General features: G+C 48.8%; 1 protein-coding gene across 1 annotated transcript; it reads right to left on the bottom strand.

Moving 5' to 3' along the window:
* Positions 1-1,405: 1,405 nt before the first annotated feature.
* On the bottom strand, positions 1,406-12,687 carry SERPINF2 (serpin family F member 2). The gene is given in 11 exon segments (XM_007057698.4): positions 1,406-3,162; positions 4,422-4,626; positions 5,232-5,374; positions 6,261-6,464; positions 6,709-6,852; positions 7,217-7,673; positions 8,230-8,304; positions 9,669-9,740; positions 10,553-10,616; positions 11,865-11,945; positions 11,947-12,687. Coding segments are annotated over 11 exon segments (1,803 nt in total). The 5' UTR covers positions 11,979-12,687; the 3' UTR covers positions 1,406-2,836.
* Positions 12,688-14,896: the final 2,209 nt, after the last annotated feature.

The raw sequence follows: 14,896 nt of genomic DNA, 5'->3' as shown, positions 1-14,896 counted from the left end.
TCAAGGAAGTCCTATGGCCTGTGTCGTACATTTGAGTCTAGAAGATCAGTCATTCCTTCCGGCCTTACAATCTATGATAGCGCTTTGCTTTACCAGAATAGGTTCAAGGGTCATTACCAAGATGTCTGAATGTTAGGAAGCAAGAGCATTGTCCTGTGGTGGGAAGTCGTGAGCCTGGATCTTAATAATATTTTGCATTTCTACAGCACCCCTCCATTGAAGAGCCTCAAAAGACGGCGCAAAATCTCATGAATTAATTTCAATGTAACAGATCATTTGTTGAACATAAAAAGTTAATTGTGCCTCATACACAGTGCAGCAGGAACTAGCCACTGTCCCCTGGAACAACATGAAGATGGGAGTATGAGAAGAAAAGCAGGAGGGAACTACCAGAATGAAGGGGAGTAGGAGGAAATAAGAACTGAGTTGTTCAGGGCTTTGAAGAGGAAGAAACATGTACATTCTGCACAAAGGGAGCTGGAAGGCAGTGGTGTGGAAGGAAGATGACTTTAGCTGCAGGATTTTGGATAGAATGGAATGCAGCAAGGTGCAAATCAAGGAGGAGGAAGTTGCAGTAGCCAAGGCAGGACCTAACTAAGGCATGAACCAGCATCTCTAAATTAAGGCAATAAATATGAGAGCAAAGCAATCTGAAATGTTCTCTGAGGGCCCTGGTAATAGAGCTGGGTTCCTGCTGGTTTACTTGTTAATTACACGGTAGAGTAATTATACCCTCTTTTTGACCAGTAAATGTCATTCCATGGGTCACAGGGCTGTGAATTATTCTTAGCTGGTCTCCCCTTAGACTTGGAGTCTGTAAAGCATGCGTGGTGTCTATTGGTAATTGCAGGTTTGAGCCAGTTGCTTTCTTTGAAAAAGTTTCTTGTGTCCCTGAAGTCAGTGGTCAGTGCGTCGATCCCCCTCCCTCCAATCCCAACAGAAAGTGCAGGCCAGTCAGTGAGGGAGATGCCAGCAGGCAGCTTGCTGTTTGGTTGGGGCAGATCTACTCAGGAAAGGGGAAGCTGTTGGGAAGGTGACTCTGGTTCTTTAGCTACTTCCATGCAAAAACAAAACCACTAAGGAATGTCTGCCTGGTGTCTGGGAGTAAGTCCCTCAGCTCGGGTGAAGAGACTTGTGTTAGCAGGGCTCATGGTAGTGTGCTAAAGATCGCTGTGTCCATGTTGCAGCTTGGGCTCTGAAACCTGTGGGAGGAGGGTGGGCTTCAGAGCCCAAGCCACCCTGTCTACACAGCTACCTTTAGTTCACTACTGTGGACCAGGGTGCGAAGCTCGCTCCCAGATGCACTGTAGACATACCCTAGAACGACTTCCTAGAAGCAATGAGAAGCCGAATCTACCAACAAAGAGTGGTTCTAAATTCCCTTTGTCAGCGGGTGGACATTCACTGTTAATTGCTACAGAAACACCAAAACTAGGAAGACTAACATAACACAGCTTAAGCTGCTGGGGGGTGGGGGGTGCTTTTCCCCAGAACCATCAGTTTTTGCTGCTTGGGTCAGACACACTGAATTATTTCAGAGCAGGGATTCAGTGAGCTGTACCCGTCTCAGAAGTGAACTTCAAGGTGAACACCATCCCTGTACTGATGGGAGGGAGTGACTCTGACCCCAAGGAGATGCAGTCATGTCCTGGAAGATGTCAAACTCCTGTAGCATTGTTCTGCAGGCTCAGGAGTACCCAACATAGGAGAACAAGTCACACGTAGGATGTGCCAGACCAGATTAGACCACTGATCCATTGAAGCCAGTAGCCTGCCAGCTGGCAATGCCCAATACCAATTCCTCCCTCAGAGGAAGGCAAAGACCAGCCAGTTGTGCTATGCTGCTAATGGGGAAGCCTCCTTCTTGACCCCTACAGCATTCAGCTCAGACCCTATGGCATCAGACTGGATCTCCCCTCTCTGTGTATCCACCCACACTAGTGGATTCTCTGGTATGTTCAGCTGAGATTTCCAAAGAGGAATAGGCAATGTCCTTTTAGTGGTTCCATATTTACTAGACATTAATCTCATCCTGTGGCTCCTCATTCTGGTGGTGTGAGTTGGAGAAAGGACTGCTCACTTCTCATGAGACCCTTTAGGACCTTCCATCCTTTGGTCAAGCCCCAGTAAGTCTTTTTTTTCCCTCAGTCTTTGCAGTTACTCCGCCTGTTTGCTGCCCTGCTATGCCCCTTTCCAGTCTCTGCCGGGTATCTCTCAAGGTGACAACTCAGCCAAACATCTTCTGTTTTACTCTTTATTATTCTGCCAACATAAAAATTACTAAAAAAACAATTTACAAAATATGCCTCCGAAATCCCAGGTGAAGGGCTGGTGCTAGGGATAGAAATAAACCCCCTCCCTTGTGCACACACCCAGCAAATCCCAGTACCCAGGGGGACAGGGGCAGGAATGTTCTAGGCAGAACCTTTATCAGAAGTAGTAGCTGAGACTCACATCCCAGGGAAGGAAACTGGCTGCTAGTCAGTTTGATTTAGCTGCCGTTGGCCTATATAGTGACAAGCAAGTCCTGCTATTTGGTCAATGTCCTGACCAAGGAATGTGCATGAGGGGCTCAGAAGGAAGAGCAGCTTTTACACCTCTTGTCTTTGTCCAATTGCATAGAGACATTGTCAGAAACTAACGAGTATTCAAGACAATGAGGTACCCAGCACTGCTGCTCAAGAGTGGTGCTGAGGGGCTCTAGAGAGCCCTGCCAGAGGGGACCCACTGGGATGGGGCAGAAGGGCTTCTGATGGAAGCCTGGTCAAGGGAGAGAGACCCTGCTACAGAGGTCTCGCAGGCAGCAGTCCCAGGACTCCTAGGCACTGCTCCTCCCTTATTTGGGGATACTATTTTTGATGGCATTTTTCAGGTTAGGCAAGTCCTGTGGCTCTTTTCTCTGTTTGGCAGCGTTGGGGTTGGGGTTCTGGATGCTGCCCACAAAGAGTGGGATGCCCGTTGTCTCCTCAAAGATGATGAAGAGAAAGGGTTGGTTGAGGCTGAAAGTGGAGAGTGAACGAGACATCATGACACTGGTGGCAGCTGATGCCTCCACGCCATCTTCTGCAAGCTCCAGGGTGGACTGGTGCTGGATGCTGGATACAAAGAGAGGCTCATCTGTGATCTTCTGCAGGTCTGGGGCTGAAAACAACTCCCCGAGGCCTAAAGAGAAATCAAATTGGGGTCAAACAGAAGCCTGTCTACTCACTAGTTCGGGGCCATGGCATGCCATTGGCTCAGAAATTCATTTCATCCTTGTAGAAGAGTGGTTCTCAACTTTTGTACAGGTGATGCCTTTCACATAGCAAGCCTCTGAGTGCAACCCTCCCTTATAAATTAAAAACACATAAATATTTAACACTGTTATAAATGCTGGAGGCAAAGCAGGGTTTGGGGTGGAGGCTGACAGCTCACACCCCTCTCAGGGGTCCTGACCCCCAGTTTGAGAACCTTTGCTGTAGAGGCGGCAGCCGCCTGTATCGCTATATTCTATGCACAACACCAGGGACTGGCCAGGCAGAGGAAGGAAAAGTGCACTCTGGCCAGATTTACCAGTCCTTCCCTGTATGGAGATCTGCAAGTGCCAAACAAACACAGCTTTCATATGGACTGATCATATCCTAGGGCTTTATACTGCTGCCCACAGCATGGTATCTGAGCACCTTCCACATAAAACCAGTAGAAACAGTGATGTCCCTAGTGGAATTCATAGAGTCTCTGGCATTTCTCCCTTGCGGGGGGGAAAGCTCTGATGGGGTATATTTTGTTTGCTGCTTAGTGTTGATTGGTTGGTTGCAGATTTTGTTTTCTGAAGGGTGCTAGGGTAGATCGGGGGCTTTGTGGTTAAGGTCATTCCTGCTGTGCTGGAAATGTTTTGTCCATGAGGAAGGTTCTGCTGCATTTCCTAAACACACTCATACTCTGTTTTTGCCTAATCTCATCTGGAAGTCCATTTCATAACCCGGTCCGGATCCTCTTAACAAAGACTGTTTTGTCCTTAGTTCTCACACACTTTGTTCTGGGCTTTGTGATCTACATTGTCACTGAGAAGCACGGTTGTCTTGGCAGTTCATACATCCTAACATCAAGGGGAAATAAATTGAGGTCACAGGCAGGGGAAAGGTGGTCACAGCTGAGTTTGGAAGTGAGATGGAGAGCTGGAGGAGGGGAAGATAGGGAGAGACAGTTACAGGAACTGCAGTGAAGAAGGCTCTCAGACTAACAGTGGCCACATTTTTGCGGGGTGGGCAGAGAAAAGGCTGGTGCTAAAAAAGCAAAGGGCAGGAACAGGGAGAAGAGTAAAGAGTTACATGGTCTTTGAAGTTGCTTCGAGCAAGGAGATCAGTTCTGAGCTTCAGTGCACAGATAACTGCAATCAGCCCAACCCATTCATGCTGTGCAAACCTCACCCTGGGCATTACCTAGTTGGCTGAGGACTTGGTTGAGTTCAAGCTGGTAATCTACATGCAGTTTGGGCATCTTTACCATGGTGGGCTTCTCCTTGAGGAAACGGCTGTGCAGCTTGTCATGACTGAGGTTCACCAGCACCTGGGAGACGTTCCACTTAAACTGGTTTGGGACAATGGCCACAAAACTCATGTTGCCCTTAAAGGGAAACCTGGCTACCTGGAAACAAACCAATCAGAAGAACTGGTGGAACAGGAAACAGCTAAGCAAAGCCAATGAGGGCTCAGAAAGGGATACTTCCCCTCATTTCTGATTTTTCAATAGAACAATTAGCCAGGGGGAGGAGGGCAGCATGGTGGGAGTGGAGTGGCTGTTTATCCCAGGGAGACAGAGGTCAGACTGGAACAGATAGGGCTAATGCTCAGAGCCAGTATTTATCCACAAGGCAGGTGGAGACCAAAGATATGAGAAACACAAAGTCCACCCTGTAAAATGAACTGCATTTACACTGCAGTGGCCCTGTTCTGAAGAGATCCTCCCAATTTTCATGGGAGAATTCCATCTCCATGTTGCTTTTTCTCTCAGACTTATCCAAAAGGTCCGTTAGGTCCCATCTAGTCCATCATCCCCGTGAATTTGAGGGCAAAGATGTTACAGCCTTTCAGGGAATGAAGGCAAAGGATGTTTGAAAAGAACTTCTGTGTCCTGCGTCTGTGAACAGGTATTACTCATCTCTTCTCATAGAACATGAATACAGTGGAGGTATTGCAATAACAAAGGGATATTCCTGTAGCTGCCCGGCAGAACCCTAGACAGACTCTTACCTGAACCTCCAGGGGATCCAGAGTAAACCAGCTCAGGGAATATTTCTGAGCTTTCATCATCTCAACTGGAACTATGAACTGGTCATCAAGGTGGAATATATCTGGCCCAGTCTGGCTGGGGTCAAACTTATGCCTCCAAAATCCTGTCCAAAACCATAAATTTGTAATTAATCAAACCCAAATCTGAATGAAAAACAAAGGAAAGTGCCTGACAAAGCATCAGCGAACAGGTGAGTGGGGACTGGAGCAGAAAGAAGTGTCAGAGCAGGAAGAATTGTGAGTTCAGGATGTCTTTATCCTCAGGAGAGGCTGTGTGGTGCAGTGGAATGAGCCAATGCCTAATGGCATCCCCTCTTTGTGCCTCAGTGAGGGAGAAGACTGAGGTGCTGTGGGGAGGAAGTAGAGAATGTCTGTAAGTGCAGGATAAAGTCAGTGATGGAGGAGAAGAGAGGCAGCTGTAGAGCAACCAGTAATGCAGGGATTGAGGAAGGAGGCCAACATCAGTGATAGTGCAAGGAGCTCCTGCAAGAGTACAGGCCAGGCTCCTGACAGCACGGAGGTATTCAGCCCTCAGGGAATTAGAGGAAGACCAGGCTAAAGTTGGACTGGGCTGAAACCCTGGCCAGTACTTCACAGGAGCACCTCAGAGCACCTTGCTGGGCACCTAATGAAGTGTGTGTGACCTGGCTAAGAAGAGCAAGGTGATGTGCTGCGTTCCAGGGACCAGGACCAACAAGGCAACAGGGACGCTGTGGGTTAGTTCTGGCTCCTGGGTCAGTTAACATGTGTAGCACAGGTGCGGAAGTTAAGAGGCTGCACTGTAATGGGATTTGAAGACAAGACTAAACAAGGGGAGCTGCATACATGCAGGGGAAGGAAAAGAGGAATCTAGCAAAATGGGGAAGAAATTAAAGGAGATTCCACCTGAGTACATGCAGCTACTTCACCTGGGGAAAGGACCCGGAACCCCAGCTAGTCACTGAGGGAAAGACCTGGAAAGTGGGGATTGTGGAGTGCACTGAAGCTCACCTTGGAAGTGGACAGCATTGAGTAGGAGCATCACAGTGCTCGCAGGGAGATGATCCAGGAAGGTGGATATCTGCCCTTCAGTAGCCTCCTTTATCCACTTGTTTATGGCTATGAGGTCATTTTCATTGTTCCCAGACAGGGTCACAGGCTTTGCCCCATAGAATTGCTCTGAGTTCTCCAAGAATTTCTCTTTAACCTCAAACCCTGCAAGGAAGGAACTTGACATGACGTCATCTGGCCTTGATGAAACTCGCTCAGCATGTCAGACAGTGCAGTGTGAAGCCAGATGTGCTCACCAGATAGCAGGGGCATCCCCACAGGGAGTACTTCAGGAAACTAACAGGTGTCACTGTTCTGTCAGCCCAGCTGCTTCAGTCTGTGTGTGCGTCCCAGAGAGTTTTATTCAACAGCCCTACCCCAGTAGGAATTCCCCATTCCTGGCTCTTACCTTTCTGCAGATAGACGCGTGAAGCTACTCTGAGCATGGACCCTGTGAGCTGCCTGCGAATGCTGCTCAGCAGGTGGTGGAGACAAGGCACTGATTCCAGGTGCAGTGCCTCCAACAGGCGTTTCTCCGTCTGGTTTGCTGCTCCTTAAAAGCAACATCAGATCTGTGTCAGTATCTGCGGGGCTGAGGGGCAGGTGCTCTGACCACCTCCCTCTGTGGCTGGGCATCTGATGTCTTCCCAGAGAGACGCTGGTGGCCTGAGTGTAAGGCATTAGCAGCACTATCACAGCGCCTCCTGGCCAGGTCCATGCTGTCCCAGCAAGTGAAACTGAGACCAGCCTCAGGGGAACGTAACCTCACGCCCCTTAGTAAATAAAGCCAGAGCATTAACACTGGGGGGAGGGTGCCCGGCTTAGTGTCTGCATTTTGGACATTGGTTATGGGTGCTTCTCCTAGAGGGAACATTATAGAGGGTGAAAGCTTGTGCTGTTTGAACGCAGTAATTTACCTAGTGCCAGCTGGGACAATGCCAGGCTGATGCTGAGGGGAGACAGGATCACATTGGGTCTGCTGGTCTCCTGCTGGACCTCTGTCAGGAGATCGATGGTGAATTTCATCAGACCTTCTGCTAGCCTGTGTGTCTGCTCCTGAGACATGTCACAGCCTCTCTCTTGACCTTCTCCCTCCTCTTCAGAGGAATCAACTTCTTGCCCTTCCAGCACCTGCTTGTGATCTCCTACTGTCCTGGTGACAAGATTGCCCTCTGAGCTTGTGAGGCCAGCCCCAGGGCTTGTGGTCCTGGTAGTGGTAGGAAGTGGCAGTGTAGGCCCATGGATGTCTTCCCAGGTGTCAGAGGTGGAATCTGACACTGCAGCATTTGGCAGGGTTGGATCCACTACTGGCAGAAGAGTGGTGGTGGGAACAAACTGTGGATCTCCTTCTAAGGCTCCAGCCTCTTCAGAGTGCTGTAACGAAACAGAAGGATGTTACAGTGAGAGAAAGCAGGGAAACAGAGCTGCATTCCTCACTCTTTTCCTGGGACTGCAGGTGGCTTGTCACAGGGAGGGGACGAATGGGTCCAGTTCACACTGGTGGGGAGGCAGCAGTGCTTGGTTAGCTGGCACAGGCTACATGCTCTGTGAGGAAGCATTACAGGTAGTCAGTGAGAGGGAGGGCTACCCAGAGGGAATTGATCAGCAATCTGAAAGATCAGCACTGTCCTGACATCTGAGCAGCTCCTATCAGAGCTGCATTGAAGAGCAGAGGGACCAAGACCCCTGACAATAACAGCAACCAGATGATGACCTATATTAAAGGGGAGGATGAAGAGGGACCTGTTGCATCCAGTCCCTTCTCAAAACTTGTGTGTATTCTTTGACTATGGAGTATTAGTGTCGAGGTGGCCACTGTGTGTTGACACAATACATCCCAGGACAGAATATGCTGAGCTAGTGACAGCCTCACCCCTTGTGCCAGAAGATCAGCCCCAGCTCTGGCCAGCGCCCCCGTCCTCTCTGTTACCTGACTGGTCAGTTGTAGTGCTGAGGGATCCCACTCCGGATTCTCTATGCTGGTGTCATTTTTCACTGCAGGGCCCTGAAGGTTGAAAGCAGTTATTCAGGATTTCACACTAGCACAAACTTGGAAAATAGAAAGGGCCTTATTCCAAAGATAACGGGCCAAGCCAAGGTCTTCCAAGGCAGTCAATCACTCCTCCCTGCCTACTCTCTTGATCTGCCCTGGCTAAGTGAAAAGATGGCTTCATCTCAGCTTCCTTCAGTTAAATATCTCCGGCTAACATCCTTCTCCTGGCACGAGGAGTCTCCTGCACTCCAGTTCTGGCTTCCTTCTTGTTCAGGCCTTCCTTTGCCTCTTCTGGCTGTAGCTCCAGCATCATCAACCCTGAACTCTCCTCCTCTCCACACCTCTAGCACTGCAGATCTGCCTCGCACCATCTCTGCAGCATTCTCTGTGGGTGTCACAGCCTCTACATCTACAATGCTGGTCGCTTCTTGGACCTACCCGGCCCTCAGTAACTCCACCTAAATGACAAAAACCCTCCCAACAGAATAGCGGGGGGAGAGGGAGAGACATACAGAGGTTTCCTTGTGTGTATTTGAACAGATCCATGAGGCACTCAGGTAACACAGGGATGAGCACAGTGTAAGAGCCAAGACAGACACAGTTTCAGACACAAGCTTCTATTCTTCCTTGCCCACAGCTGGTAATTTTCTTAATTGGTTTTATGACTAAATAATTCACCAGCCAATCTCTTTACACATCAGTTTCTGTCCTTTATACCAGTGATTCACAACCAGGAGTACGCATATCCCTGGGAGTACACAGAGGCCTTCCAGGGGTACATCAACTCATCTAGTTATCTCCCTAGTTTTACGACAGGCTCCATAAAAAGCACTAGTGACGTCAGTACAAACTGAAATTCCATATAGACAATCTGCTCTACGTACTATACAGTGAAATGTAAGTACGATAGTTATATTCCAATTGATTTATAATTATATCGTAAAGATGAGAAAGTCAGCAATTTTTCAGTAATTGTGTGCTATGACACTTGTATTTTTATGTCTGATTTTGTAAACAGGTAGTTTTTAAATTAGGTGAAACTGGGGGTACACAAGACAAATTAGACTCCTGAAAGGGGTACAGTAATCTGGAAAGGTTGAGAGCCACTGACCTATACCATATGCTGGCCTCTCACTTAAGGTTAGGATTTTCAAACCAGCGTAAGGGAGTGAGGTGTCTAAGTGCCATTGAAAGTCAGGGGACCATATTTGGGATGCAGTGCATATGGCAGACTCTACACACAATGAAGTTGGACATCCCCGTATTTTTGGCATGTGTTTGAAGGTGGCACTGGCAGGACTAGACCAAGGTGAGCTGGTAGAGCTTTACAAATACCCTGGAGTAACCTCAACATATGGGAGTCTGTCACCTCTTACCTCAGGGCTCTCCTGCTGGGCAGCGTTGTCATGGGGGGGAGTCTCCATCTCAAGGGCATGTGCCAAAGGAAACTGGAAGGAAATGAACTGAGTCAGAGTTGGGGGAAAGGGAAGAGGCCCAGAGTTGGATACCAAATAGCTTCCTCCAGGTTTGGCTGAGGAAATCACTCCCCTCTGGCTCACTTCCTGCCACGTCCCTCCAGGCTGGGCCAGAGACAAGCATGTCCCCTGTGGTTCTCTTGGCTGACTGAAGCAAAGATAGTTTTAACCTCTTTGTAGAATGGGTGTAACAGAAGTGGAGGAGTCCCGAGGTGGGTGATGGAAATGGTTAGAGAGAGACTGGAAAGATTGGGACTGTTTAGCTTAGAGAGGGAACAGGAGAGAGGGATGCAAAATAGTGGCTGGGATAGAAGATAGACTGAACAATTCTATATCTGCTCTCATGAGAGCAAGGAGGCAAATGGATGAAAGGATTTTTTTAAATCACAGTGTCTGATGAACCCCTGTAACTCACAGACACTAGATATCATTGAAGTTCAGGAGGATGTTAAAAAACATTAGGTATTTATCTGGATCGTGAGCACATCCACAATCACATCAGACTGGATAAAGAAACCGAGTGTGTCAGGGCAGGAGCCAACAACTGACTGACCGGGTGCCGAAGCAGCGTCCCCTGGGGGCAGGTTATTCCATTGTAGTCTGTTTGGAGATTTCTTCAGAAGCATCTGGTGCCAGCCATTTGGAGATCAGCCCTGTTCTAATCCAGCCTGGCATTGCCTGCCCTGTTCCCGCCACTGCCCCCGGCTGACTGGGGTGAAGAGTGTGCTGGCAGAGGAGATGCCCTGCAGGACGGGTGAAGGCAATGCTTTGTGCTTGTGGCTTACCCGTGGGCTATTGTGCAGAGTGGACAAGCAGAGCAGCAGACCCCAGAGCAGCATCTCCGTATTTCTGGAATACAAAAGCTGTCAGTGACACTCACAGGCTACTCCCTGGGTCCTCTCTGCTCCTGGGGTGCCTGTGCTGTGCCTGCCCATTATTACAATGAGAACAGCAACAGATAATGAGCCCAAAGAAGAGGAAAGGAAAGAAGGATCCAGGAGGAACAGACACAAACTGCTGGGAAACCAACCCAGGGAGACAGCAGCTGGCAAGGTGAATGATGCTGAAGAGAACAGTCCCTGAAGCAGCACTGGAGTCCAGGACCAACGCAAGGCATCGCGTTGACCAGGATCCAGCACTGATGCAGTGCTGTAGCTGTGCTCAGGAGTTTATTCTCCCTGGACACTTGCATTTCTATCCCCTCTCACCCTCATTTGGCTGGAGAGCAAATTGCAGTTTCCTAACGATTCCCAAACGAAATCTGTCCCACACAACCCAGGGAGAGGCTCAGCTTCTCCACTCTCTCATCCATGCACACAAAGCTGGGGATAAGGGACAGGCCCCTGGCTGATGGTCAGAGACATCTGCTGCTGCTCTGTGCCTCCATGGGGTCAGTGATACTGACCTGCCTTTTAGGGAGCTCCAAGGATCCAGCAGGTGCTGCCTGTAGAGGGTTGTGAATGGGACGTGCAATGTCAGAGCTGATCACTAGTGTTACCCTCTCAATAGCTGGCCTGCAGCACAGAGCCCTCCCCTTCCCCCCACTCACATATTCCCCTTACAGGCAAGCACAGCCCCTCCTACCACCACACTCTTGTTCCTGTCACTTGGGGGGCCAGGCTCCCTGCCAGTGCCACAGGCATGGCCCTGCCCACTCGCAGTGGCCTGGACCACACTGGGACCCGGCTCCAGCCCCAGGCACTCACCCTGGTCTAGTGGGGGTTGTTCTCCTACTCCTTGATTGGGTAAACACCCAGCACCACCCCCAAACAGAGCTGAATTCCTGGGGGGGCAGCATCAGTTTGCCAGGCAGTCCCTAGAGTAACCTGGACAAGCTGGGCTGCAGTCCTTCTCCCCCATCCGCCAATCATATGTGAAGAGCTTAAGGGTATTTCAACTCCCCCCCCACAAATCCAACAGCTGGCCCCACATGCAATCCCTGAGGCCCTTGGCCCTCCGCTCATTGTTGAATTCTCTACCCCCCACACCCTCCACTCGGGCAATTTCACACTGTGCCCCCCCCACTGGAACAGTTCCCCCCAGTTTATTGCCAAATCTTCTCCCCCCACCCCCAAACCAAGTTCCTCTGCCCCTTACCTCGGTTTGCTAAGCATTTCTGTTGGTGCTGACACCCTCTCTACCCAGCCGATGGCTCTGCATGGGACAGATGAAGCCCCTTCCAGCCCACGCTTGCCAGGCAGTGACAGGCATGACCTTCAGCACCACCCCTTATTTGAAGATTTTTCCCTTTCAGCAAATATTGACCTTGTACATCCGGTTAAACATTTGTTCTGGGATGGAGCGAATTGGTGTTTTTCTGTGGGGCTCTAGGTCGCTGCACCCCAAGGATAGCTGTGACCCTGATTTTACCAGCTTATGTTACTCCTGAAAGTTCAAGAGTAGAAGTAACAAGTGGAATCTTTTGTCTAATTGAGACTCTCCCCCTTTCCAGATCTCCTTTGTGCCTTTGGAGGAGTGCAGACCCCTTACACATGGCCTCAAATGGGAGAGCCAAGGTTTGGGACTTAATGGCTTTTGGGTTCCTCGCCCCACCACTATTCTTAGAATTTTCTGTGCGAGAAACTCCAGCTTTCTAGTCTATCTATCCCAGCCTCTCCTCCTGCTGCAGCAAACACAGGACTGTAGCCCTTTGACACATGGCCAGGGCCCAAGTTGCTGGCTGCAGTGGGTCCAAGCAGGAAGCGGAGTGGGCTCAGCTTGGGCTTAGCTGACACCCTCTGGGCCATGCCACACATCATGAAGGCAGCAGCAGAGCCATACCTAGAAGAGTTGGGTTTCCCCACAAGCAACGGTGTTGCGAGTCCTTGACACACACACACCAGAAAAGCCCCCGCTCTAACGCGGCAGGATGTTCTTGTGGAAAGGGCACAATACTGGCTCTCTCACTGACTTGCTACGACCTTGGCCTGAGCTTCCCCTCTGAACAGTGGAGATAATGAGCCTCACCTGTCTCTGGGGGTGATGTGGCCTCATGCGTTAATATCACTGTTGGACTAGAGTGCTAGGGAGGGGTGGAGAATTTGAATGGGACCATAGGGGCTGAGCCAGGGCTATGCTAGCTGAGTCTAGGCTTAGAGCCTTTGAGCGAGGGCAGGAAGGCTGCTGCCTTTTCCCCACACGCATACACCCTGGAGTAGGCCCTGGCCCCCACAGTGACTACAGGGAGAAGCCTTAAGAGGTTGGGGAGGGGAGAACAGGTGAAAACAAGACAGGCTTGAGAACTGTCACCACAAGCTGCTTTAAAGGAGGCTGATTTGGGACAGATCAGTGTTCTGTTGGGAAGCTGCTTTGAAAGCCCAGGGAGGGGAAAAGGAGCTCTAGAACATACTGAGGTAGAAGTTGGATCCAAGGGTCAGCAGCACAACCTACTCCAAGCTGGCAAGGCACAGGGCTGCTCAATGGCACCCCTTCTTCCGTCAGGGGTGCCTAAATGAGGCAAGCTGGCTTGGTTCTCATCAAGTCACTACTCGGAGCAGAGAAACTACTGGCTGAAGAGCAGTCGCTTTGCAACCCTCTCCCACAACCCCAACCCCAGTAATGCTGCACACCCATTTCCCTCAAACACACAGCCACTCTGCCCCTCCACCATCCAGCTACACCCCATGCCTTTCCCTCAAACACACAACAGGCAGCGCCCATTCCCACCCATAGACTAATAGATTCCAAGGCCAGAAGGGACTGTTGTGATCATCTAGCCTGTTCTCCTGTATAACACAGCCTAGATAACTGCCTCAAAATAATTCCTAGAGCAGAGCTGTTAGAAAAACATTCAATGTTGATTTAAAAATTTGCAGTGATGGAGAATCCACCATCAATCTTGGTTAATTGTTCCAATGCTTAATTACTCTCATTGTTAACATTTTCCACCTTATTTATAATCTGAATTTGTCTCACTTTAACTTCCAGCCATTGGCTCATGTTAGACCTTTCTCAACTAGATTGAAGAGCCCATTGTTAAATATTTGTTCCCCATGTAGGTATTTACAGACTATAATCAAGTCAGCTCTTAACCTTCTCTTTCTGAAGCTGGATTGAGCACCTTGAGTCTATCACTATCAGACGTGTTTTTTAATCCTTCTTGTGGCTCTTCTCTGACCCCTTTTCAGTTTATCAATATCCTTCATGAATTGTGGGCTTCAGAACTGGACACAGGATTCCAGCAGTGGTCACATCAGTGCCAAATACAGAGGTAAAGTAACCTCTCTGCTCTTACTCAGGATTCCTGTTTAGGCATCTCAGGATCACATTAGCTCTTTTGGCCACAGCGTCACGTGGGGAGCTCATATTCAGCTGAATAGCCACCGCAACGCCCAAATCTTTTTCAGTCACTACTTCTCAGGATAGAGTCCCCCATCCTATAAGTATGGCCTACATTCTGTGTTCCCAGGTCTGTATATTGACATTAAGCCATAACAAAACACATATTGTTTGTTTGCAGCCAGTTTACCAAGTGATCTAGAGCACTCAATCAGTGACCTGTCCTCTTTATTATTTACCACTCCTCCAATTTTTGTGTCTTCTGCAAATTTGATCAGAAGAGATTTTGTGTTTTCAGGTCACAGATAAGGATGTTAAATAGTTTAGGGCCAAGAACCAATCTCTGTAGGACCCCCCTGGAAACACACCCACTCAATGGCAATTCTCCATTTACAGTTACATTTTGAGACCCATCAGTTAGCCAGTTTTTAATCCATTTAAAATGTGCCATGTTAATTTTATATTGTTCTTTTTTTAATCAAAATGTCATGCAGTACCAAGTCAAACACCTTACAGAAGTCTAAGTATATTACATCAACATGATTACCTTTATCAACCAAACTTTGTCTCATCAAAACAAGATAAAGTTAGTTTGATAAGATCTATTTTTCCATAATCCCTGTATTGATCTGCATTAATTACATTACCTTCATTTAGTTCTTTATTAATTGAGTACCGTATCAGCTACTCCATTATCTTGCCTGTGATCGACGTCAGGCTGAATGGTCAACTCATTTACCCTTTTTAAAAATTGGCACATTAGCTATCTTCTAGTCTTCTGGAACTTCCCCAGTACTCGAAGATATTGAAAATCAACATTAATGGTCCAGCAAGCACCTTAGCCAGCTCTT

The sequence above is a fragment of the Chelonia mydas genome, chromosome 17 (genome assembly GCF_015237465.2).
Source record: "Chelonia mydas isolate rCheMyd1 chromosome 17, rCheMyd1.pri.v2, whole genome shotgun sequence".
In the NCBI taxonomy this organism is placed as follows: domain Eukaryota; kingdom Metazoa; phylum Chordata; order Testudines; family Cheloniidae; genus Chelonia; species Chelonia mydas.
Note: the sequence above shows the minus strand (reverse complement) of the source record. Positions and strands in the feature narration are given on the sequence as shown.